This window comes from Toxotes jaculatrix, chromosome 2 (genome assembly GCF_017976425.1).
Source record: "Toxotes jaculatrix isolate fToxJac2 chromosome 2, fToxJac2.pri, whole genome shotgun sequence".
NCBI lineage: Eukaryota > Metazoa > Chordata > Actinopteri > Toxotidae > Toxotes > Toxotes jaculatrix.
Genome location: NC_054395.1, coordinates 26,430,151 through 26,453,995, shown reverse-complemented (window position 1 = coordinate 26,453,995; position 23,845 = coordinate 26,430,151). Strand labels below are relative to the sequence as shown.

At 43.9% G+C, this 23,845-nt stretch overlaps 1 protein-coding gene across 1 annotated transcript in view; it reads right to left on the bottom strand.

The window, feature by feature from the left end:
• The window catches only part of plxna2 (plexin A2), a 164,462-nt gene that overhangs the window by 13,454 nt on the left and 127,163 nt on the right, over positions 1-23,845 (bottom strand). Inside the window, exons 18-26 of the mRNA XM_041050953.1 lie at positions 19,313-19,552; positions 18,676-18,819; positions 17,826-18,060; positions 15,782-15,924; positions 14,232-14,500; positions 6,221-6,287; positions 5,822-5,968; positions 4,830-4,989; positions 3,073-3,176 (exon numbers count right to left, since the gene is read on the bottom strand). Of these exons, the coding sequence (XP_040906887.1) occupies positions 3,073-3,176; positions 4,830-4,989; positions 5,822-5,968; positions 6,221-6,287; positions 14,232-14,500; positions 15,782-15,924; positions 17,826-18,060; positions 18,676-18,819; positions 19,313-19,552 (1,509 nt within the window). The remainder of the gene's footprint in view (positions 1-3,072; positions 3,177-4,829; positions 4,990-5,821; positions 5,969-6,220; positions 6,288-14,231; positions 14,501-15,781; positions 15,925-17,825; positions 18,061-18,675; positions 18,820-19,312; positions 19,553-23,845) is intronic.

Below are 23,845 nucleotides of genomic sequence, written 5' to 3'. Positions count from 1 at the left end.
GCTGGCAGGCTCTCCTGGTGTGGTCATGAGTGTCTGCTCTCCCTGTTCCTTCACCGCAGAGAAGAGGACAGACAGAGGTCACCGGGCAGCAGGGGATGGAAGTTTCCAAACTCACTTCACTTTTCATTTTGACGCAGTCTCAGCCAAAGTGAAAGAGGGAGCAGTCTGCCCTTTACTGTCACTTATCTGCACATTAGGAATAATACTGCAGACAAAACACACACTGCCCATGTGTCCCCACAAATAGATGTGGCAAACAAATATTAATATGCTGGAAAAGCCATGGTCCACCTGTAATAAATCAAACATCATCGATGTAATTACTCACACTGTGCCCCAGTGAATACAACGTGGGTTTGTTTTCAATTTGAATCATCATAAATAACCAAAGCAGTCTGACAACTTCGGGTTCATGATAATGTCCTGTTTATGAGAAGGGTTAATGCTGCCCTCTCCCCAAAGTCACTCAGGTCTGCGAGATGTCCGATTCATGTGGACGTGGGAGTCTCAGGGATCCCTGCTTACTGCCCGGACACTATCCAGCAGCGGCAAGGTTAACACTAACGCGTCTCGAGATGAGAGAGACGGGGGAGGTAGAGAAGAGAGGAGGTGCGATGAAAAGCTGTGTTTTGACAGGGAGGAAGATTAATCAACAAAGAAAGATCCAAATCAACAATCAGCCAAAAACTCTCCAGTCTCATAAATCTTTTATCTCAACTCCTGTGTCTGTCTGCGTATGAGTATGTGCACTGTGGGTCTGCTCTATATGTGTGTGTGCACATGCATTGTGTGTATATTTGAGTGTGATTCTGCATTCTTCGCCCTTTATCTATGCAAGAAAGACTGTTTAAAAAAAAAAACAACACAAAAACAGAGACAGTGTTATGGGAGGATGGGAGTTTAGTCCCCTGACTATGAATGCAAAGGTGTTGAATAAAGATTGTGAACTCATTTTAAATGTCTGTATTTATGTTTTTAATTTCAGAGTAGCAGTGAGTTGGGAAGGTGTGCATTTCCATATCCAGGTTATGTAAACCATTATTTCCCATGTGGCAGGGTAAATAGCCAATGGGGTTTCTTGGGATGCTGTGAGCCCCATGAATTTTAATGCCTCTGTCTGGTCCCTGTGTCTCTGTTACATGAGAATTAGCAGAGACTCGACGTGATGCTCATTCTCATTCACCATGTTTTGGACCCCCTTTCAATATTTCCACTCAACAGCTTCCCATTTTTTTCTTCGAGCTTTTCCCTCACTGTGGTGCCTAATGAGCTGTGCTCCCTTGTTGTGATAGGCAGGCAGATGTGCTGTCGGAGCTGGTGTGTTGTGTGACGCAAACACACATGAGCTCACACACACGGGTCATTGTCAGCTCATCAAAACAGTAACGATACACAAGTGTCTACGTTGTCAGATGCCAAATTCTTTCACACTTCTTCTCTTTCTCCTTCTCTTTTGTTTCCTCTCTCTTCCCCACGTTGCCCTGTATCCCGCCAGAGTCTCCTCTGAAGTTGCACAGTATTGGGCCTTACATTCTGTGCAAGGACCCTTAGATCCGTGATCAATAGCGGGCCTAAGATGTGCGATTGAGCAAGTGAGTAAGGGAAGCGGCCACACGCGTGTTACTGTGTGCCCTGTAGCGTCTCCCTTGGCTAACGATGGGTAGGCAGGCTGCAACGCAAAGAATTGCAAAAAACAACAGAGGAGCCCATTATGGTGCGGAGGCAAACATACTGCACTGCTTCATCAAGGATTAAAGCTCTGCAGAGACCAGAAAAGAAGAGGTGCTCCGAGCACCAAGGCAGGAAGAAAGGGAGAAAGGAGGAAATGAAGGGGAAAAAAACATGCTCAATGCCCGTCAGTGGGCGAGAAGGGAAAAAGGATGGGAAATGGGCAAGGGAAAAAAAAAAGTAAAAAGGCCAAAACGTAAAGAGCAAGTTTGAGAAAGTGAAGGTGAGGACGGAAAGGAGGCAGATAAGGGAGGGAAGACAAAGGGGAAAGAAGATGCAGGGTGCCAAGTCCTGTGTGAAGGACACTGTGATGAGTCCCTTCTTCTAATGACTCCTGCATCTGTTAAATTATTCTGCTTGGTCTGCTAGGGCAGGAGTTCAGACTGACCCCCCCCCAGTGTGAGGGCCTGAGCCTTGCCAGACCTTATGCCCTTTTTTTCTGCATATAGATGGAGCTGCATCTCCTGGTGTCCTACTCCAGCCACAGCTGCATCTCCGTCCCAGCCTCTGCTCTTGACCAGGTAGCCCAGAATCGAGCCTCATGCAGTCTTTAAGCAGATGGCTGACTAATGAGAGCTGGCTGAGCACGAGCTGCAAAAGATTCATGACCTGTGGAGATGGCTGCCTTCTCATTCTGCCTTTTCTGTTTCTTTCTTTTTCCTTTTATTCCTCTCTATTATTTCTCTCTGGCTACCTCTCACTCCCTCTTGGTCTTCATTTTTTTAATTTACAATTTCAACAGCCATAAAGGCTCCTGAAAAATGCACAACTTCTCTCTTGTTCTCACTTTTCCTCCACTTTAGCTCTCTACTTTTCTCTCTGTTTAACAGGGGGCAACGGGTAAAAGCCCATGGGCCCTAAAATTGTGAGGTGTGAATCGAGGTTCTACATGTAAAGAGACAGAAGCAGGCAGACACAGCAGGACTAATTGTTGCCCACATAGAAGTCAACGGTGCAGAGAGGAGAGAACGAGAGAGATTCTGTCCTCCTGACTTGAGCAGCCTCTTCTCTCCAGGGAGGGAGGGGGGAGAAATGTCAGCTAAGATGCTGAGAGTTCATCTCTCCTGCCACCTGTACAGTAATTGTCCTCTATTCTGTGAGTCACTTGGATTACACCAAGCATGGGCATGCAAATGAGGAGCTGAAAATTGGCTGCCTAAAAGTCAAGAGCGGGAAACATCAAACTTTGGCAAGGTATGTGGTACAATTTCCATAATAAAAGCCACAGCAGAAATTGAACCAAAATGAGACTTTTCTTGGTTTAGAAAAAAAAAAAAAAAGGTGAAGTTTGACAGTTAACTATGGAAAACATTTCACTAAAACCTTTGTGTATTGTGTATTTACCTGGTAGTGCATGAGAGTGTTGAGTCTCTTCCAGTCGTTCTCTATCTTGGTGGTGATGTCTTCATCCTGCAACACCACACGAGCCATTCGCCCCTGGCGCCACTCTGAGGACACAAACACACACATGTGCACTATTATACACAACTGTCTGTATAATTTGTACATCATAGTGAACCATAAAGATTGGCATTTATCTTGGTCTGAGTGGAGAGGACTGGTGTTTAATATATAAATATGTAAACCACCATGTGTACAAGATGGACGTGTTCTGAATCAAATGGAGAGAAAGCGTGATCATTTGTTGTGTGCTTTATGCAGTGCCTGCACAACCAGTTACCTCGCAGGGCAATCATGAACTCTGCTAAGATAAGCATGACTCACTTATGACACAAAACAAACTATTAAAACGCTTTTCTTTCAAACCTCATTTGGCTTTCAGTTGGTGGAACATCACCCTACACGGCTCCCAAAGAGAGCTCTCTGCGCACATTATCCAAACGAGTAGATACCAACAGCTGACTTTCTTGTACAGCTCTCGGCATGTGTACTCCTCACACAGACTTGGATTGACATGCATCTTAATTAAACATTACACACGAACAATTTCAAGATATATGGAGGCAGGCTGCGCACTTTAATTGGTACTTGTGTCGTAGAGATGGCGTGCCATTAGCATACGCAGCAGTCGACCCGTCAGGGTCAGAAAGAAGAGAAGAGGAGAGCAGACAAGACAGGATGAAAAGCGATCTATGAGAAAATCACCTCCTTTCAGAAGAAAAAAAAATAGGAAGCAGGGGGAAACAGGTGGAAGCTATAAGCAGTGCTGGTGGAGGGCAGCGGCTGACGGCTTGTTGTGGGGTAATGAAATGATAATAAGGGTACTGATGGGGACATGGACAGCCATTGTGGCTCTCATGCTGGGAGTGATCATTGATTTTCTACTCTGTTGACTGGGTTTTATTACTTTGTGCCTTTGCCAGGTAACCACATGATATCCCTGCTCGGCACAACATCCTCCAAATACTGTCTAACCTACTGCAGAAAGAAGCAAAAAAATAAAAGACACAAATGCAGTCACACCTGGGCACATACAGACAAGTACAGACTCTCACACACACGCACACACTCAATTATTTTCAAGGCACCAGGGAAAGTGTGAGAAATGGACAGGAGAGAGGACAGTGGATGGACAGAGAGCCATATTGCGGAGTGATGTATGATGTGCTGATTTGCAGTAAGCAGACGGGGGTTTTGTTCTCTCCACCCATGTGAAGTGAGAGAAAATGAGAGGGACATGGCAATGGGAGGCAAGGTACGGACAGGCGAGGATGGAAGTGGCAGACTGCGTGGGAGTGGAGCCCGGCATGAGGCTGGCGAGCCCGTCTGTCAGCTCTTACCTGGGTCAGCCAGCCAGCCACGTCACAGACGCAGAAGCACACACAAACACACACACACACAGACACATGCACGTCTCTGTCTCAATCTACTGTGTCTTACTGGCGCGACCATGCAGCGAAAGCAGCCAGACGGAGGGATGCACCACACACTGTCAGTCAGTTTGATAGAAGGCCTGGCAGCAGCACAGTGCCTGGCTCGGTTGCTGGAACACAGCTTTTATCACACTAATGCACTGATAATCTGTACACATGGCTAGGTTCTTTCTCTCTGATACATTAATCAGTGGGTATGAAGGACTCTACATCTGCCAACTGCATCTGTGAGTGTCTGGATTGTGTGTGTGCGTGTTTGTGTCATACCGAGGTCCATGTCCACAGCACGCGGCCGCTGAGAGTAGGGCATGTTCTTGTAAACAGCATCTAGTATCTTCTCCTTTACTTGGGTGATGGTGTCGCAGTTCAACACCTTTACTGGAATCTCCGGACTGTTTTCATTGTCTGGGTTCACACAGTTCAGGATCTGGATTGTTCAGGTGGGAAGAATAGGAGAGAACAAGAGAGAACAATCAAAGAGGGAAACGAGGGAGCAGAGGAAGAGGCCGGAGGTGTCCTGTTACTGCCCGACTTGAGTACAGCTTGAGGCTTCGCCCTCATTAGAGTCTCCTTGGAGCATGGCAGGAGCTTTGAGAAACCATTTCCGCTTTCGCTGGCATCCCAAAATCTAATTTCACACCTTCGGCGGGACACCAATTTCCAGCTCTGCCGGGGTATTAGCACGTAATGAGCCAAATTCCCAGTCAGAGCAATCAGAGCATTGTCATGTCACATGCTGGCTGTGTGAGTGTTTTTTTCTCTGTGTGCATGTGTGTGTGTGTGTGTGTGTGTGTGTGAGGGTGTGCGTGGGTGTGTATGTGTAGAGGGGTCTGTTTGGTGTGTTCCAATCTCCACAGCCTCCTACCCTGATGTTGGACCAACACTGGAGCCTGTGGGATCATTAGTTAATTTTCTTCCCACACAGGAAGGAAGAGACCCAGCACAGCAGACGCAACTACGTCATCTTAAAAACGGTTTATGGTGAAAAAGTAACAACAAAAAAGTAAAATTAGGAAAGACGTTGTGAAGGAGACGTTGCAGTTTTTACTGGTCCACTACCATAGCAATAAATATGAGTGTGGGTTTCCATGTCTGTGTGTGTATCTCAGTTTGGCTTCTTTTTAAGTAAAAGCAAGATTCTTTTGAGTCAACAGATCCCTGTACTGTACAGTATGTGTGTCATGGGTTTTCCTGTGTGTTTATTTATATCTGTGTGCCTCTGTGCAAACTCCTTGTGTGCCTCATGGAGTGTGACGTACCAGGGTTTTGTACTCAATCTGCTGGCGGATGAGCTTGTCTTCGCTCAGGGAGTAGCGGGCCTCTCCAGTGATGGCATCGATGGGCCCCTTTTCCATCTGCTGCTTGATGGCGCAGTACAGCATGAACAGAGGCTCCCCAGCACACTCCTGTGAACACACACACACACACAGACATACAAACCAATAGAATCACACATGAGAGAACATCACAGCATAAACACAAAAATTCACAAGACTGAAAACACCTACAAATCCACAAACGGTACATGTCTGATAATGTGCAATGACACTTTTAATTTAAAAAACGAATTAATATGACACACGAAATACGTTTATATTAGTATCTATAAAAACATACACACACAAACACAAACTACACATGTTGCTTGGTGCACTAACCTTGAGGAATTTGTGAAGAAGGAAGGCGAACCAGTTTGTGAGCATCTTCTCTGCAACCGACTCTGTTCTGAAATCACATGAAGAAAAAACAGCAAAAACTAATTTCACTCTATTCTTTCTCTTGATATTCCAAAACTTTTAGATAATAGACGTGTTCCATAATTCATGAGGCTATGAACAAGACTTGAGGGAGGTTATCTTGGCATCCTGGGTGGGTGCATCTTGCAGCTGGTTTTGCTTGGGTACTGCCTGCAACTGTGTGGTCACAGTGAGTGAGCAGGGCAGAGCAGAGCAGTGGAGAGAGAGGGCATCTGTGTGCGTGCATGGTTTGTGTGCGTGCACTTGTTAAAATGAGTGTGTGATTGAGTATGCATGGATGTGAGTGTTGGCAAATGTGTGTGTGTGTGTGTGCATATTCACGTGTGGTTGAACACAGCGGGACATCAGCAGCTGTGACAAGCCTCAGCTGTTGAGAGAGACGAGTGCTGTCACAGCCAGGTAATGCCTGATCACAGCCAAAACGATCTCCTCTCCTCTCATTTCCTCTCTTCTTCCTCCCTTACCCTCTTTCCCTTCTCAGTCAATCACACATGGAGGTACAGCTTGCTGCTGGGCTTGATTGGGCATGAAAACACACAAGCGTGCAATGACCTCTCCACTATTTCTACCACAGAGCACACAAGAGGACTGCGTCTACCCCCTTTTATGATTCCTGCTCATATCTTTCTCTGAATGGCACACAAACATCCCCCATCTGCCTCATTAGCACCATCATGGAACACTAGAGAAACAGAAGTTAGACTTAAAAAAAGACAGAATACCAAGCAGCCAGGTGGGAATGATTAAAGAGCATGAAGCATAGATGAAAGGGTTAGCTCTGTGCAGCTCATGTGGACAAGCACCTGAAGTGAATAGCAACAGCAAGCTCCCTAATCTTGAAAAAAAAAAAAAAACGGTTCTGCCCTGCTCTTTCACCTTCTCTGTTTGACTGCTGCACAAGTCTGCATGAAGACAGAATTAAAAATGCTGCCCGAAAAGGCGCCAACACCAAGCTGCTCCGGATTGGAAATGGATTTTTTTTTTTTTTTAAACCAGCCAGCTTTTGGTCCACACCATTATCACTGCCGTTACTCCCGCTAGCTCTAACATAGCTGCTACACTCACTAATCACAAGTTAACATGCCATGGTAAAGTGCCCCATAGACCACTCTGCTGTTTGCAAGAGTGTGACAGCTTGTGATTGTCACCTGGCCGCAAATGATCACTCCTCATCAGCTTGAACATGAGCGTTGCCAATTTAAATAGCAATGGCATTGAAAAAAAATGACCCTCTTAATGTAGCAGGAAATTACTGTGATTACTCTGGTGGATATGATGGAGGGGCCTTACAGCACACTGTGCTGAACTAGGGATTAGCAGGAATTGAAGCAGCCAGGTATTAAAGACAAGCTGGAAGGCTTCCGTCTCCTCAGAGCTAAATAGTGCTGGAGATGATTATACCTATTCAGGCTCTGAATGGACCTAAAGGGAGATTATGACTATTATGGAGATAATTGCGTTAAGTCGTGTTTGAGGGCTGTAAGCAAGAGTCTGGGACCGAGGCAGAAGTCCCCGAAGGATTGTTTGAGCCAGGGGAGGTTACAGCAGTGAAACTTCTAGTCACTGAGACTAGAAAAAGTGTCAGTCACTCTTTCTGTCTCATTAAATTGAGATATATAAGAGTGAGAGATTTCTTTTCTTTCCTCTTTTACAAGCGAACACAGAACTTCCCTTCAGCTGCAGGACAGTGGAGCAGAGGCTATATTTTGTTTTGAATGATGTGTGGCTGAGTTGTGATGTTGTCTCCCACGCCTGGAGGCAATTCCTCTGCGGACGAGACTGCTGGCCAGTCCAATGGCAGCTCGTTGAGAGGATGGAGAGCTGGGTGACAGCCTATTTCAAGTACGATGTGCCAGCAGGGGGGAGGGAAGATGCAGATTAGTTCACCCAGTTTCAGCTACAGGATGGGAGAACAAACATTGCTGAAAAGCTAAAAGCTAAGGCGACGCACACTCCTGAGCATGTGCGCGTGTGTGACTGCATCTACAACAGTGGCACACATAAACAAGCTCTATGCTTCTCATCATTCCTACATATTCAAACACAAAGGTGAGGGTATACATACATAAAGAAAGGAAGATACACATGTTCAGTATTCACATGTTCAACCTCGAAATGATGCACAACAAAAAGTCACCATTCATAAACATAATAAGGAGCCAACACGAGTGCCTGGGGCTGTGTTTTCACGCTGAATAAACCTAAATACATTGCGGATTGTTTTGGACAATACCCCAAATCCCTCTGTAACTGCCCCCACCCCCATCCGGTTACCATGTGCCCCTCCCAGCTTGCATGAGACTTGAGTGTGTTAGAAGTTAATGGAACCTATTAAGCATTTTAATAAGCTCAGCAAGTCCCGAAGAAGGAAGTCAAATAAAGCCTTTTGTGCGGGGGCTGTGCTGACTCCCCCTTAATATCTCTCCTTTTGAATGTCGGGGGGGAGACGTACTTTGTTCTCCTCCTTCTCCTTTCCTTCTTGTCCTTCTCCTCATCTGCCTCCACTTACTTCTTTCTATTAATTGAGTTTCATTAATGAACATCAGCATTTCATTATCCCACATGGTGTTTAACCCCCCCCAATTTCTAGTCTCCTAATGGCAGCTAGGGTGGAGGGGAGGCTATATTAACAGGCAGTGGAATGTCTTTCAATGAAACTAATGCCAAACACAATACTCGCTCTCTTAATAACGCTGTACTCCATTGCTCTGCATGGGCGGAAATCTCATTACAAAAACGCTGAGGAGAAAAATAATACAAGATTGAAAAGTCTCAAGGTGATAGAAGCAATGTTCTGTGATTCCATTAAAAGAACATTATAAAGAGAAGGAAGAGAAAGAAAATGGGTGAAGAGAGCGGCTGTGGCAAAACATAAGAAGACGATGGACGACGAGTAGAGAATAGGGTGTGATGTCAAAAAGAAGTGGCTAGCCATTCCAGGGTGTTCTCCTGGTGGTCATCAAACACCATAAGAGCTGCAGTAATAATGGACAGACAGAGAAGGAGGACAAATGCAGCAAAGTGACAACAGACATGAGGAGAGAGGGAGGACTGAGAGAGGCAGAGCACAGCCGGAGAGGTAGAGCACAGAGGGGATGTGAGTGCAAGAACGTATTTCGCTAATGGTGGAAAACACAATCCAAACACCATGATGTGCAGCATCAGTTCCACTTAGCGCACTGGAGAGTGAGGAAATCAAACACATTGTCAAGGCTTACAGATTGCATTCAGAAAGCTTTTAGGAGAATGTAAGTGTCTGCGAGCTAAAATCATTCCCTATCAAGACAAAGAAACAGAAGGCATCTCAAATCTTTAAATACCAAGGAGACCTGAGTTTTTTTGTTTTTTTTTTTAAACAACAAGCCTCAGAAGAACATGAGTCCACCCTTCAAATGTGATTCCAGATATTTAACTGACTGGGGATATTATATCTCTGCTGCATGAAGGCAAAAAATACTGCACATGCTATGATTTGTTTTCACCGGACTGGTATGATGGATGGTGTAATGGGATCTAGCACTTAGCCGAGCATAATAGGAAAAAGGGCCACGGAGCAACTACAGCACAACATATACAAACTGCCCTCTGGCATTCAAACACAACCAGCCCACCATTATGCTCAGCTAATAACACGAGCCGCTGCCTGCTGCATGTGCTGTATCCTCAGTAACCATTTTGCGGTTAACTAGTTCCTCAAATAAATGACAATGATTGGTTTTGCATTCTGTTTAATCTGCCGTGGGGCTTTTCACATGCATTCATTTTCATCCTATGATATACCACTTCAGCCCATTCAGCTTCTTTCAGGAAAGGACCAGAAATTCAAATGAATGGGAATGTCATAGTGCATCCCTGTTGCATATTTATGAACTACTGTAAGCATGTTAGGTGCTACGAGTCAAATCTACTGTCACCAAATGCACCCATCAGATCTTGGCACACACTTAACACGAGTGAAGAGGAGGAATGTCGTTTTAACAGCCATTTTATTGAGTCTACCTTTGGCCGTGCAAACTGGGCGAGAGCGCCTCATTCCACACCGCTTTTTATCAAAAATCTGAAATTACTCCAGCCATATCTATATTTAGGACTATATAAAGCTAAGAGTTTAGTGACAGTAGACTGATATAAGTTAATCTAATATTATCACTCCCAATAAAGTATAGATAGCACATCAGCAATTAACCACTCAAATATGAAAAAAAAAAACCTATCAGGAGATAATCTGCCGTGTGAGAGACAGAGCAGGTGTGAGAGGAATACAGAAATAAAGGTATGTTGGAGGCATACAGAGATGGTGAGAGTCAGGCAGAGACACAGTTTTATAATGTTAATCAGAACGAGCTTACATGCAGCCTCTTTAATGTGCTGCCCATGTAACTTGAACATTTCTCAGTGGAAAGCATTCAGAACCTCCAATTAATTTGCTGAATTAATATGTTTATTAGTTGTCTGACTCCATCGTGGAATCCCATACCTCCACGACGCTTTCAGCTTCTCTGCCTTTCCCTTCATTTTTCCACTCATCTTCCCTCCTGTCCTCCCCTTTCCCTCTGTGCTGTGGTTAGTGATGGCGTGGTGCTCCATCTTCTCAGGGGAGCTCACCGCAGGAACGGGGCTCAATAATTAAGGCGCCTTGCTTTGCTGGAACAGCCACATTGTACTGCTGCTGTGTCGTAGCCACGTATTTGCCACGGGCACACACTGTATCTGCACTCTCTTGTACACACTTGCATTACATAGCACACACACTCCAACTACTACAAACAGTAAGGTACCTTGTAGAGTTTTCATGGTAAACAAAGACAGTTAACTTGTTAAAGTCTGGGGTCAGTACTTGTGTTAAAGTACCTGTCAATCAACTTGAGAATGACAACAGGTTCTAATCTTGTTTTAAATTGTGTCTTCAAAGAATAAGTTCAGTGATATTGCATACGTTCCTTCTCATAAAGTTCTGTCAGGAGTCCAAAACCAATAATTAATTAGTACCCAACTAACAAACATTGCTTGTGTAGCCAAAGCTTGATATAGCTTATTTCTCTGCGCCACAGGCTCCCATCACTGACTGAAAATTATTAAAACCCACACAAATAAGCCACACTGTGTGGCATGTTCCTTTATCATAATGAAAATGGGCGAAGTAATTTTTTTTTTTTTTGAGTCAGCCTCCACATACACCGCCCTGCTGCTGTAAATACTCAGAAGAAAACAGGCTATTTATTCCTGTTTGAAAAATGATTTCTAAAAACTACATTGCCCATGTGTTTTAAGGAGTTATACAGTTTCATTTTTTAAATGAAAGTATGTTTGTGCCCTGTTTTTAAACATTTATGTTTTCAGTGAGGGCCGCAGACAGGCTGAGGAAATTCAGACAGGCTGAGGAAATTCTGAGGAGTACAAAGAGACGGACTAATGCTTTCTCGGTTTTGGTCTTTTCATAGTTTTGTTGACAATAACAGACAGGTGGCCAGCCCTATCCTTTACTAAACACCCATGTGGTTCCATCGTACACATTAAACTTTGATTACTATTGCAGGTCACTGGGGGAACATGAGGATAACATGCTAAAACACAGTGACAGATGGAACTATTTCTGTATGTTTGTGCGCAATGCTTGTGTGATTGCGGTTTTCTCTTAAAAGGCCGAGCATGCTAGCTTGTGGACGTGTTCCCCTCTGCAGAACGGTGAGAGAAGCAAAGCTCTTTGCTCTGACTCAAACGTGTCTCAGGATGCACTTTCAACCCAATGTAAAATAAATGAGGACAGGAAGTGGACTGGGTGACCTGGGGATTCTTCCTATAGGTTGGTTCTCTCCTATGGCCATGTATACTTTGCCCAGGGACTGTAAGGCTCACTAAAAATTCCTTCAGAACAACAGAGTGACCCCTACTTCTGCTCATCTACTGAGAGAACACTGGATTCCAGTGTAGCCAACACAGCTTTATTCATTGCTTCAGCTCATTAGTATACCATATACTAACACACACACACAACATGGACACAAATACCCAGGCAGATACATTTGGACACTATAAAAAAAAAGCACAAGGATCTGCTTACAATTCCGCTAATTCATTAATACCAGAAAACAGAGGGAGGTCTTACCCAACATAATAGCGTGGATTTCACTATCCTATTATATGAGATAATAGACTGAGGAGAGCCAATAGAAAAGACAACTGAACGGGAAAATGGCAACAAAGCTCAGCCCAGCAGCCTCACTCTACGCCCTGCACAAACACAATTACCGCTTAGAGACGTGCTCAATTTGACTATCATCACAGACGCGTGTGTGCGCGTGTATGGGTCTGAGCATGTGTGTGAGTCAGCTGGCTGGCTTCACTGTCGGCTTTTCTCTAAATAGGCGATGAGGAAGACAACAACGGCAAAGAGCCATGTCAAATTGATAATCCCTTAAATTCTTCAGAAAAACGAGGAGTGAAATATAAAAACTATAGGACATTTAGCCCTGCAGGCTGCAACGGCAGGACCCAAGGATTACATACCACTGTGTTCCTAATAAGAGAGGATAATGAAAACTTAGAGGTGACGTCGGGCCCCGCTGTCATATGAAATAACTGCTTAATCTGGGGTCCATTTGACGCTGTGTAGCTTTAGTCTTACTTCCTCTGTTTGCTTCTGTGCGTCTGTCTTTTCCGTCCGACAGTTATTTACCCTGACTATTAATGTGGGTTTTTCAAATACAGACACTAAGGGAACATTAACATCAGAATGAAGGCATTGTTTGAAAGTGTGGCAGCTGCCTGCTCTCACTGTCTCTGCTTATTAGTCATATAAACACACACACAAAAATTGTGCATAGAGCCGTCAGGTTTTCAGAACGCCAGTTCACAGTGACTGTACTTTGTACATTCTGTTCCTATTGAGCTGGGAATTGTTTATCGGTCCTTTAAACTGTTTCTATACATATAGAGCCACCAAAGCAGCTGAGGACACTTGGGCAAGGACTTAGCAGGTGTTTAAAGTTTTAGCACATCATCCCAACTCCCCCGGAAAAACAATGTTCACTGGAGACACAAAGAGGGAAAAAAAAAAAAAAAGTTAAGTTGAACCGCCTCTGAATGTTTTATAAAGTGCCTGAGCCTGGAGGATAAGTGAGACTGACACTGGCAATGAGAGAGAGCAGGGCGGAGAGACAGAGTGCGAGAGAGAACGTGGAATTATGCAGAGAATTCAGACGTTTCTCCTGACATGAAGAGCGCACGGCGTTTATCTCAGCATACTGTAGATGTTACTGTAGCACTCATTACAAGCTGTACTCTGTGAAGTGTCTACATGGGAACACAGGGGAAAATCAGATTGCATCTACCCACAAGAAAAAGGGGAAAGAACATACAGCTCAAAATAATTCCTCATCTATCTATAAAATAATAATCTATCTGTCCATATGTGTCAACATCCTCCTACAGTCCTGCGCTTATTTACATGTTTTTTTAATGAGGTATCTCCATAACTATCCTCTGGGCACAGGATCACATATGAATGGATATATAGTGATGTAGTATGTGCTCATTCTTTTTGACTGAACTTAATCAGAATGAACATGTGAAACAGTTTTTTAAAGCACACAGTATTACTGTGGGTTAAGGCGTTTTCTGTTTATGAACATATATAATATTAAAGAGACTTTTGGATTTTTTTAATTAATAAATTTTTTGTTCTTTTTTTAATAATTTACAAGTCAAAACACAAACATTAATTCCAATTAATCACATTTTTTAATAAACTTTTCTTTAAGCTTTTGGGGAACGATATTCAGTTTAAATATAACTCCTACAGTTTAATTAATAGATCGCATAAATCACTTTTAAATGTGGCAGGCAACAGCTGCCCTAAGCCCTCATATTGCTACGGGTCATTCTCGGCATGTCTTAACGTGTGCTGTGTTACCTGCGCAGCAGCAGTTTGGGGTGGTTTTTGCTTTCCAGGTTGCGGTCGATGAGGTCTGACAGCAGGTGTTTGAGGACGTCGGTGGCGTACTCCAGTCGCCCCTGCAGGGCTGTCATGATAAGTGAGGCCACGTTGCCCCGGTCCCTCATGGAAAAAGAACGCTGCATTTCCAGCGTTCGGATGAAGGTGAGCAGGAACACTTTGTTGTTGATGAGCTGGCCAAACAGCTTCAAGGCCTTCTCCACATTCTGCTGGCCATTACCTGACACCTGGACAGAACAGGAAAGGAGTAATTTGCATGTTAGTGCTGAAAAGTTTCTAGCACTAATTTAGTGAGTAATCATTTGAATAATAATGAACTGGATTTTGTTTGAATTGGACTATTGCTCTTCAACTTCCACCCTGACCTTGTCTCACACAAAGTAAAGATTTTTCCAAAGGCACCAAAACCCTCACTCATGTTTCAGGCAGACAGAAGTTTCCACTCATGGTGAGTAACTGAGAAGATCTTAATCAATTATTGACCTGGGTCTGTTAAAAACCGTTGTGCTCTTGGTTAGCTGCCTTTTCACTTTCAAGTCAAATGTCAAATGACTTGCCAGTGTAAGACAATCCCTAAGTGACTGAACTCAATTTATTTGTTTCTGTTTTACTGCACGTCACTGTTCTTCAAAAGTTTGGATATGTCTAAGGACAGAGGGTGTGATCCATGATACCGAGTGTAGGCAGATTTGTGAAACTGGCCTATATGAATAGAACTGACGATCTAATTTGGGTCTTTTTGACAGAAAAACCTGTCACACACAAAATGTCTAACTCATTCTACTTACTGTAGAAGTGAAGAGACTTTGCCTTTGACTTCTAGTATACAGGGCTAGTCTGACCTGAACCACCGCCCCTCACCCTAACCGTTACCCAATAAAGCAATCTCATCCTGCCTCACACACAAATACAAATAGAAAGGTGGAACTCTATCATGAAGAATCTCTTTATCCCCGATAGTGGAAACCACTCTGTGTGTTCCACATAAAATAAACTCATTTCCCAGCAGTACTCTGGCCCCCATGAAGAGGAGCGAAAAGTGTTAACCAGTCAGTTTTTCCCCCAACGGATGGACCCACAGTCCTGCCTGAGGACTGGGAATTACTCAGTTCATTACTCCTCATGCTGCAGCCACTGGTGGATGAAATAGCCATGTGCTGGGACCCCGTTTTCCATGAGAGAGCTTGCATGTGAGGTGTATATGTGTGTGTGAATCTATGATGCCCAGCACGATCAGCTATATGTGTGTATGTGTGTAAGACCTGAGGGTAGGAAGGACAAGTGGCACACTGGTATCCTTATCCCCTCAAGCGCTTTGCTGCTTATGGAGGTTCCCCTGCAGGGGGAGTTGTGAGGGCGAACACACTCTACCACTCTTTCTTTTTACTTCAGTTTGACTTTCTCTTGCCCTTTCTTAATGTATTTGCTGCTTATGTGTTTCAGTCATCTTCCTTCCAGTCTCCTTTTCTCTGCTTCTCTATTCTTTCTTGCTTTCTGTCTCTCACTACCTCCAGTTCTCTGAGGACAGGGTGGTCTTCTATGCCAGGGAACAGGACCCTCATGGCATACGTCCTGTAGTCCAGGTGGGGGATACCAGCTCTGTCCAGGTCGCTGGTCAGCTCATTGATGTCTGTCTGTAGCTCGGCAAAGGCTGGGAGAAAAGGAAAACAAAAAATGAGAGACCCGTTTAAGGGAATACTTGAGACATGCAGCTTATAAATACAACTGTTCTTTGATCCCCAGGGACCAAATAAGTGAATCCTTCTTTTTTTCATGTTGTTTACTACCATTATGATGAAACTGACAGCTAAAGCCCAAGATAGTCTTCATGTCAGAAAAACTCAACGTTTCACATCTCTCCCTTAAAAAACACAGAACTCGCTCTTTCTCATTCACAACACACACACACCGCCCCTTCCCACCCATTTTTAACCTACCAGCCAGTAAATTGGCTATAGCTAAGGCCCTGAAGAGTGTGTGTCATCTCAGTGTGAGGCTGCAGGTGAGCACTAGTTAATTGGCTCCATCCTGACTGACTCCTGTTCAGGCTCATGGCTCAGTTGCTTTGCTTTGCCGCCCTTGGGGAGGCTCCCTGTCTGCAGCCTATCACAGGAGCAGCAGCAGTCCCCTAACACCCTCCTCAAAACTCCACCATCTCCAACCGGTCTTAGCCCTCACCTCCTGGCCCCTAGCCCCCTGTGACTGCTGGGTTTACACACCGACACATGGGCTTAGAGGCACACAAGGGGTGTATGTACTCAGAAGGAGGGACCCAGGTACAATCTAAATCCACCCCGCAGGGCAGTACATTCCTCGCCACTGCTAATGGTTAAAACATTAATCTTCTCCTTTCCCAAGGCTGCCTGTGTATGACTGATTCCCGCTGTTTGCCTGCTCTGTCTATCTGCCTGCCTGTCTGTCTAACTGTCTGTCATTTGACCACTCTGGAACTTTGCTGCAATAGGGTTTTTTTTTTTCCACGGCATAATAACACCAGAAGAGCCACTCAGGGGTAGTTGGAGGGGATAAGTAATAAGGTCCTCTCTGGCTGATGAAACCCCCTGAATGCTGTCAAACATAAACTTCACTATTTCTGTCTCAGTGATTGGCTGTAATGACCCCGATGATGACATCAGGGGCCAATCAGCAGTGTTTATTTGGAAGCATTCACACAGGGCCGAATGCTGCAGCGCTGAGTCTTGCTGAACCGCTGTTTGGAGTGATAGCTGGAGGTCAGCCTGAGGTTATCTGTGGCCCTCCCACTGGGCAGAAGTCCAAAGGTTAGATGGACTACTGTGCCCTCTTTTAACCCTGAGCCACAAGGGAGGAGTGTGTTTCAAAGTTGCAGTGTGTCAGACACGGTTGCAGTGACAACATGGGATAAAACGCTTTAATGGCATTCATTGGTCACTTGTGCGGGGCTAAAACACAGTTGCACACAAACACATGCACATTTACACAGGTAACCGAAACACACATCTCGTAAAAATATAAGCGTGTAATTACCCCTCCAGTTAAAACATGAATAAAATGCACTAAAAATAATGTGTCTCTCGCTGGGAGGAGGCTGGGTTCACTCTAATTAGAAACTCTGCATTCATGTGTCAACTTTCGTGCGAGTCTGTACACAGCACGCGGACTAGAAAGCAGCGAGAACTGTGAGGATTCACTACGTGACCAGACAGGTCACATGCGAGGCTAACTGGCTGAATGTGTGAGTTGTGGTACATGACTCACTGACCTAGATTTGGAGAAATTTTCACTGCATTATTTAACACACACAGACAACCAGTGATTTACTTACTGTTATATATGCACAAATACACATTTGTGCCTTTTATGAAATTACAGTGAAATGCGTTCACCAGCCCTATTCAACTACACGAGTGACAGAGCAGCCTCTAAAATTACTGGCTGTAAATGGATATTCCACGCAAAGTAGACCCATAATCATCCTCACTCTACAGTCTGAAATCTAACAGTAGGCTGCTACACAGTCCCCCTCACACTTGGTCTTGGTCACTTGGTTGACCTTACTGTTCAAACACTAACCTTCTTTGCACTCTAGGGCAACCCGTGACTCCAGGTTGTCCATTTGCATCTGCAAGCGCTTGAGGGTGAGGTCATTTTCACGTGACTTCCGCTTGTAGGCGATGAGGACGAGGATGACGATGATGAGGAGGAGGCCTCCACCGGCGGCGATACTAACAATGGCTGGAAGGGTCAGCAGGCTGTCTGACATGATGTTGACGGCGCCAGGAGAAACGTGGAGACCGCCTACTTGAACCTGTAGAAAGACACAAACACACATAATCACACAATTGATCTTTTGTCATCTGCGTTATTTGAAGAGTACCCCATCTCACTCGACCATGTAGTTTAGAAAATCATTAAAACTAAAACACAAAAGGTGCGAAGCATAATTTACTCATAGTTCAACAAATACGATCAGTGGTTGTGAGATCAATCACATGATAAGTGATATACGGCAATGCATAAGCCAAGTCTTAGAAATCCTGCCAAAACACAGGTAAATATTGTCTGTTGAAATTGATACCGAGTGCAAACACATGCGGCCACCTACACACTGACGTTGAGAGGGAAATAGTCCCGGGCTTGCACTCAATGAGCGAACGGGCAACTAAAAATAATTGCAGTGGATTCTGGCAGAACATTTTGACAGCTATAGTACACTCACGCTGTTCTCCCTTTGACCCCTTTCCTTCAGCTGAATGAACAATGATAAGAGAACGACTAATGGAGTTTAGAGGCCAACTATTATGAAGAAGAAATCACAAACACATAGATAGATGGAAACAGGGTGGGAGAGATATTTAGGAAGACAGACACGAACAAATGCACAAAGACATACACACACACACACACACACACACATACTGACCATAACTTTGTATTGTCCAGTGAGATTGGGTGGCTCACACAGCAGCTGGCTTTCAGACACAGTGACAGAGCAGGGAGTCTCTCCAATCAGTACCGTGTAGTTAAGCTTCACCCCTCCTGATGCTGGGGGAACCAGGTTTCTGCCCTGTGGGCATGTGGAGATGGACAGAGGGGTGAAATTAGGAGGAAAAACCCAGACACACACACACACGCATGGCACAGTGGAAATCAGACAGTTTTAAAAACCCACAGAGCAAGCATGTCACCTAAATACACTGTAAATTAGATCCCTAGGTTTGGGCACAGCTGGGGCCAAATATGATTCCATGCTGAGATCAAACAAGGTGATATATTTCACAATGGCACTAAGTGGGAACAGCTGGCAACCAGGACCAACGACTCGATTATGATCCTCAACAAATTCAGGTTACACAGCTTCTTAAACCTACATAATGAAAGAAAATGAAACAAAAAATATAAATATATACGTTTAGCTGATGTTCACATCTAGAGTAACAATGATTGCGAAAGAAATGGAGTCAGTGTCTTTCCAAAGGACGCTGTGACAGGTCTGTTGTGGGGGTTGAACTAATAATGGGTCTGAGGATTTAAATACATACTAATATTATTTCCTATACCTTGAGGATGATGGGCGATCCTGGTTTTTGCTCTAAGACTCCAGTGGTGCTAAGGGGCTCAAAGTAAGGGTTCGGGTAGTAGAGGAGGTTGGTGTTGTTGTAGACCAGCAGCGCCTGGACGTTGTTGAAGATGAACCCAAACTCGTCTGCGTGCTTTACCGTGTCCAAACCTGGATGGTATTCGGCCATGAGGGAGGGGGCGAAGCAGCTCATACTGGTGGTGTTCAATACTTTACACACCTAAGGAGAATGAACAAACAAGAGGGAAATGTTTGAGAAAATCCACTTTTTCAGACGCTATTGGGAATGTGTTGCACTCAAACAGTCTACACATCACGCTGTGATAACCTGAGCGCCCTGAAATGGAACATGAAATGCGATTCAGTCATCCAGGATAAACTTAGACAGTTCAGCACAGCTAAGATGTTTGGTTTTCTTTTTCTCTGGCTCCAAAATAAAACACCAAGTTTCAAGCTGATCCATTGTAAAGCCCTCTGTTTGTTATAACCTAAAGTGTGATCTTAACTGAAACACATTGGTATCAACATGAACCCCGCAGGGAGCTCCCTCGCCTAATAATTGGCATATAAAATCCTCATTCTTTTCGGGGGGAAAAGGATTTACTGTCTGTCATTAAATCCATCTTTATTGGAGAGGAAGCCTCCATAAAATCAAAAATAAATTGCTGCTCCTGCTTTGCTGAAAAACACTGGAGGACACAAAGGATGGAGGCATTGCACCTCTGTTTCCTCAGGTAGAGGTTGAGCTATGGCTCTTTTATTACTTCTCTCCAGTTTGCCCAGATGAGAGACCTGCCTTCCATCCATCCTCCCTAGCTCAGCTCTAGAGGGAAGGGGGGAGAGGATTGATTGCTGCACAGCACTCTGCTCAGAGAGGTTTTTATCTCCTTTCACTCCCTCCCAGCTCCCTCTCTGGGGAAGAAACTTAATTAGAGGTAAATATCATCAAAGCTGCTGAACGCTAGCGACTACCACACCTCCTACCTGTTGTCTGTTGCTCTGGAGTAAGCCAGGGAGATCGATGTAAACTCATTCTGTGTAGGCTACGCCAATTGTATTTTGCCAGCATGGTGCATGGCAAATTGCGTGAGTGTGACTGCAGAAGTGGAAGGAGGGGACTGATCTCCTTTCTTACTTTGCTCTTGGATATGGATTATAAAGTGTTTCTGTGTTTTCATCATGTAGAGCATTGAATCTAAAAAAATTAATTCAGATTCAAGAACTTGAGTATACTGTGTATAATGTGGGCATGATTATAGGCTGCAACTGATGATTATTTTAATTATCAATCATTAATTGTTATTATTTTTCTTTGGCCTGTGAAATGTTAGAAAACACCATTTCCTAAAGCCAAAGGCGACGCCTGGCAAATGTCTTGTTTTGTCTGACCAACAGTCGAAAAGCCAAATATATTCAGTTTACATGATTATATGATATAAAACAGAGAAGCAGTACATTCTCATATTTTAAGAAGCTGAAACAAGAGAGTGTTTGATACTTTTGCATGAAAAATGCAAAGTATTTTGATTTAGTCAAAATAGTTGGTCATTAACTTCTTGTCAACTGACTCAATGATTAATCGACTAACCATTTCAGCTCTATATAACTAATCAGCTGTCTGGAGGTCAGCAAAAAATGCAGATGTATGGGTGACAGAAACACACTCACACGCTACATCTGTCACAGCAACATTTACAGCAGTACAGCTCTACCAGTCTGTAGCTGCAATACAGGGCCTGAATGCTCTGTAGCAGCTTTCGCTGGTCTGGTGACATTTTTCTTTAAAATTCGCACTTTACAAGCTACTGTAGCAACGCATGACAAGAGCGAGGTGATAAGCCCTTTTAAAAATAGATAGCACAACAAGATAGGACTCCTGACATACTTTCACCAAGTTTAGGTTCTGTGAAATCACATTAACCACTGAAAAGTTGCAAGAAGTGATGAGAGTTTATGAAAATTTTGCAGAGACTTTCCAATGGATGGGCTCACACTTCACTTTAAGCCAGAAGTGACAAATAAAATTTGAACAGCATTGTTCTAAAATTCAAACGCTCATATATAGAAGCCATACCCATAACAAAATAACTATTAAAACAATGTATGTTCACAGTGTTGTTCACAGTGGAACACTTACTCACTGCTTTGTAGAAAAGACAGTGAATGAATCATGAATGAATGATTAATGATGTTTGTTTCCCATAAGGTATTTACAGCATTTAGGAATAGATAATTTCATTTTACCCGCTCGTACCGTTTGATCTTATGATCAGTACATAGGAATCAAAGGTCTAACAGATATACGAGTTCAAGTTAAGTTTGATGCGGCTGCTTTCTTGCTGTTGGCATGGTGACATGTTGCATAGACAGGCCCAGATGCTCCGGCAGCATCCTTGTGACTGTCACGTTGGAACAGCAAGGCATTTGCAAGTCAAGTACAGTTCTGACTACCATCTGCTCTGCCTGAGATGGATACTGTGGATTTTTTTTCTACTCTGTCCTCACTTTCTCTCTCTTTTTTCTTCCTGAAATAAATCCTTTCCTTCGTTGAATCCTGTCAGGATGGAAAGCAGCTCCTATCATGTAGGATGTTTTGCTTGAGCGAGTAAATGCTGATGGGTAAATGGGGACATTGTGGGATTTGATAAAAAAAAAAAAAAAAGTGGGGTATTTGGTTTCCTCTGCGGGTGGGGCAAAAAAAAAAAAAAAAAAAAGGCTATATTTCAAAACACTATGACACTTTTGCATGACTTCTACCTTTCAATAAATGGACATTAATTACTTTTTATTAATCTATACTTCATTCTGTTGGCACTACAAAAGGATTTTATAAGGATTACTGGATTCTGAAATACCCAACTGAATCATGAGATTTACCACCACAACACCTACTTCTCAGCAGAATTCTACAATGTGCAGTCATGACATTACGCTGCACAGATTCCAATCAACATTATGTATCTCTGTATCTAGCACATCACACAAAAAAATAAAAATTCTGTATGTTGCCAAACACAGTGAGTATACAGTGGTACATCCATTCCTTTAGGGCATGTGGAGGGAGAAGCTACACATTGTTCAGCATTGATAAAGTGGACTGAGGTCAACAGATAGAGGAAATAATTGGAATCTTGGCCTCATCTGTCTTCTTTCTCTAGTGTTGGACGGAGCCAGGGTGTTTTAAGGCAGTAACACTCCAGCCCCTCTGGCTGAATACATTACCATGATCTACTGTGCTGCTAAAGCCCACTCAACCATTCAAAGGTCTCTGGCCAGGGTAGTAGTGAGAGGGTGCGAGAGAGAGAGAGCCAGAGAGGAGAGTAAATAAGGGATAAGACGGCCTGGCTGTGGAGATGCGTGTAGGAGAAGTGCGAAGGGGTCACAGAGTCAAAGGTCATCTGGAGGCTAACATTTGATAGCTAGTCACTGGCTGTTTTACTGTTCCTGTACTTTGTTACTCCTACACTTTGTCTATTTTCCTGCCTGCCTGCCTGCTGTTCCAACCAACTGCTAATTCTGGCATTAATTCTAACTTCAGCTCTGATCCATCCACACTATGACGGCACTATATGGTCTAAATCCGCAAGTGCAAATGAGATCCAACCACTCAAACAGCCGCACATGCATAATATTTTTGTGAGAGCTTTCACAGCATACACACACACACACACACACACACACACACACACACACACACACACGCACACACACACACGCACACACACACACAATATCTCTGCTCACGTGACTAATATTGTAGCCTGCAAGGAGTGAACCATGTTTTGAGTGCATACAGAACCTGAAGCAGCACCTTATCCCTAAATTTAACTGGTTGAGCGGGTTCGTCATCTTAGACAGCTTGGCACAGCAACACCACTTGGATCCTGTAGTTAATTTTATATTGTTTATTTTGGTATAAATACAGATACAGATATATACACGCTGCCAATATTGACATGATAAAAGCATGGCTTTCACCTTCCAGGCTGCAATATTTCTCACACACTGTTTGAGCTGACCTCATTTGCGCTCTCAGATTTTGGCAGTATATTGCCATTACGCCATACAAGGTCTGTGTGGCATTTAAGCTAGGAAACAGCACTGGCCCTCCATACTGTGGACACCCAAGATGCCATGATGATTCAACGACCCACGACCCACATGTATGGCATTGTAAGACAGATGCACACAAACCTGGCCCACGGCATTGATCAGCACTGCTCATACCATCAGCCTGAAGTGCTAGAAGTGATAGAAGCCTGGAAGTGATAGAAGCCTGGAAGTGATAGAAGCCTGGCAAATGCAACTACTGTGCCAAGCCTGACACTCAGTCCAGGTTTCTTAAGTGTGGCAAATGCAGTAGATGAAATCTTTCTGGGACAGGGAAATGTTCTGGAGCTGGAAAATAACCCTCTTAGCTTTAATCAAGATTATGATAAATGTTTCAATTGTGAATCTGGTGACAGATACAGAACATTTCACAGAGTAAATTGTCTTTTTTTTCCCCCGTTCG